The 2,688-nt window shown below is 39.5% G+C and overlaps 1 protein-coding gene across 1 annotated transcript; it reads left to right on the top strand.

The window, feature by feature from the left end:
* The first annotated feature begins 1,248 nt into the window (after nt 1-1,248).
* On the top strand, nt 1,249-2,187 carry LOC114107515 (olfactory receptor 7D4-like). The gene has a single exon (XM_034637415.2). It carries the CDS (start codon nt 1,249-1,251, stop codon nt 2,185-2,187), a length of 939 nt encoding a protein of 312 aa, XP_034493306.2.
* Nucleotides 2,188-2,688: the final 501 nt, after the last annotated feature.

Below are 2,688 nucleotides of genomic sequence, written 5' to 3'. Positions count from 1 at the left end.
CTGCTGATTTTAATATCAGACGGCCCCACTGAAGTGTATGGCTATAGGAGCACATGCAGTCAGAAGGCCTTCTGCTTGTCCCTAATGGTGGTCTGATATTTCCCCTTTTCTGTGTGTGATCCACATACTTTTTGCTTTTAGAAGTACTCCCTCAGCAGGAATTCTCTGAATGAAGGAACTGTAGAGATCTTCATTAATTAGAAGTGTTGTATGGCAGACAAGGGGGTAAACAAACTCTTCTATTAAACATGATCAGGATTCCATTTATGATGGTTAACAGAGTTTAAATGGCATATGTGCTAAGTTATTCCCATGCAAGATAGATTTACCGATATGTTAAGAACACAAGTTCTCATTTTGAAATGCTCACAATATGTCATAGGAAGCTCCATAGAAAAATTGCATCATCTCATATAAAATGTTATTCTTTAATTCTTTAAATGTTCAGGTAGTAAACATTTACTACCTCTGCTGTGGATGCAATGTGCTAGAGCTAGAGAGTTCAAATAATCTTTCAAGGTGTGTTGTTGGAGTGAACTCTACTACAGGAACTGAGTATCACTTTCTCCTGTCCATTTTACTGACTCAGTAACCCCATTTTAACATCACAGATCTTTAATGTCCACTAGGAGAGATATATATCTGAAATATCATAAGTGAATATTTGTAAAATACTAATAAAATTAATAATAATCATCATTTACTAATAATCTTACAACACACACACTTTTAACTTTACAGATAAGACCAATGACTGTATATTTAGCAAAAAGAATGTCATTGAAAAACAGCTATCGTTTCAGTATGACATGTCAAGTGAAAGAATAAAGGTTGTTGGGAACAAAAATCCGTATTAATCACTATTATACAGCTGCAACATAAAGTAATAAGGACACTGTCAAGGAAAATGTGAAATATCTTCAATTCTATGGACAGGTCACATCAAGGAAATATTAGATCATATTTATAGATTTAAAAATAAGAATTGGTTAAAAGAATTGATTTAAAAGTGAGTTGATTATAGAACACAGAGAGAGATTTGTTAATTTAAAGAAAGTTCACATGTTTGAGCACTTTAAGAGAAGTGGATGTCATTTGGCTGAGTAAATGACACTCCTTGGCAGCAATCACTACAGGATGAAGAAACTGCATACAGTGGAGTTATTCTGAAGTGATGACTAAGTGAAGTACCTTTTGCTAGTCATTGAATGCTGCTTTTCTTCCCTTCCCAGAAATCATAACAGGTAGATGGATGCACAGAATGAGTCAGCCACATCCCAATTCCTCCTCCTGGGCCTCTCAGAAGATCCAGACCTGCAGCCCTTTCTCTTTGGACTGTTCCTGTCCATGTACCTGCTCACAGTGCTTGGGAACCTGCTCATCATCCTGGCCGTCAGCTCTGACTCCCACCTCCACACCCCCATGTACTTCTTCCTCTCTAACCTGTCCTTTGTTGACATCTGTTTCACCTCCACCACAGTCCCAAAGATGCTGGTGAATATCCAGGCACATAGCAAAGGTATCTCCTACATAGAATGCCTCACTCAGGTGTATTTTTTAATTATTTTTCTTGGAATGGATAATTTTCTACTGACTGTGATGGCATATGACCGCTTCGTGGCCATCTGCCACCCTCTGAGCTATACAGTCATCATGAACCCCCGGTTCTGTGGACTGCTGGTTCTGATGTCTTGGCTCATCATGTTCTTGGTGTCCCTGATTGATATTCTACTAATGAAGCGACTGACCTTCTCCACTGGCACTAAAATCCCACATTTCTTCTGTGAACTGGCTCAGATTCTCAATGCAGCCAGCTCTGATACCCTTATCAATAATATTGTTATGTATATTCTGACTGCCCTCCTGGGTATGATTCCTATGACAGGGATCCTTTTCTCTTACTCTCAGATTGTCTCTTCCTTATTGAGGATGTCCTCCATTGCTAGCAAGTATAAAGCATTCTCCACCTGTGGGTCCCACCTCTGTGTGGTCTCTTTGTTCTATGGAACGGTGCTTGGGGTTTACCTCAGTTCTGCAGTGTCCCAGGCTTCCCAGGGAAGTTCTATGGCTTCTGTAATGTACACTGTGGTCACCCCCATGCTGAACCCCTTCATCTACAGCCTGAGGAACAAGGATGTGAAGGGGGCCCTGGGGAAACTCCTCAGTAGAGCAACCTCTAATCCTTGAGGGATCACTGACCTTGGCATTAAGGGTACATTGACCTGGACTTGGTATCCTGTCTCCTCCTCCCTAGTCACTGGAAACACAGGCATGCACCACCAAATTCCAGCTGTCGAACATTTCTTTTACATAGACTTGTTGAATATTTGTATATTCTTTTTGAGAAATGACTGTTCAGGTCTTTTTTTTTTATTTGTTGTCATGTTATTTGTATTCTTACTGTTGGATTGAAAGAGGTCCAAATATTTTGGATGTTGACATCTTATCCAATGTATGGTGTCTAAATATATTCCTCAGTTTTCTGGTTGTCTCTTTGCTTTGTAGGTTTTCTTTTTCACTGTGTAGAAGCCATCAAGCTTGAAACAATCTTTTTTGGTTCCTGTGCTTGCCCAAACCTATATCATAGCACTTTCTTCTGTCTACCTCTTATAATTTCAGGATTTACACTGACATGCTCAATCCATTCTCACCAATTTTTGTGTGCATTATGTGACAAACAGGTTTCAG

The sequence above is a fragment of the Marmota flaviventris genome, chromosome 1 (assembly GCF_047511675.1).
Source record: "Marmota flaviventris isolate mMarFla1 chromosome 1, mMarFla1.hap1, whole genome shotgun sequence".
NCBI lineage: Eukaryota > Metazoa > Chordata > Mammalia > Rodentia > Sciuridae > Marmota > Marmota flaviventris.
This window is presented reverse-complemented; position numbering and strand designations above follow the sequence as displayed.

Coding starts and splice junctions, on each gene's coding strand:
- LOC114107515 (XM_034637415.2), top strand. CDS start 1,249: ATGGATGCACAGAATGAGTCAGCCACATCCCAATTCCTCCTCCTGGGC.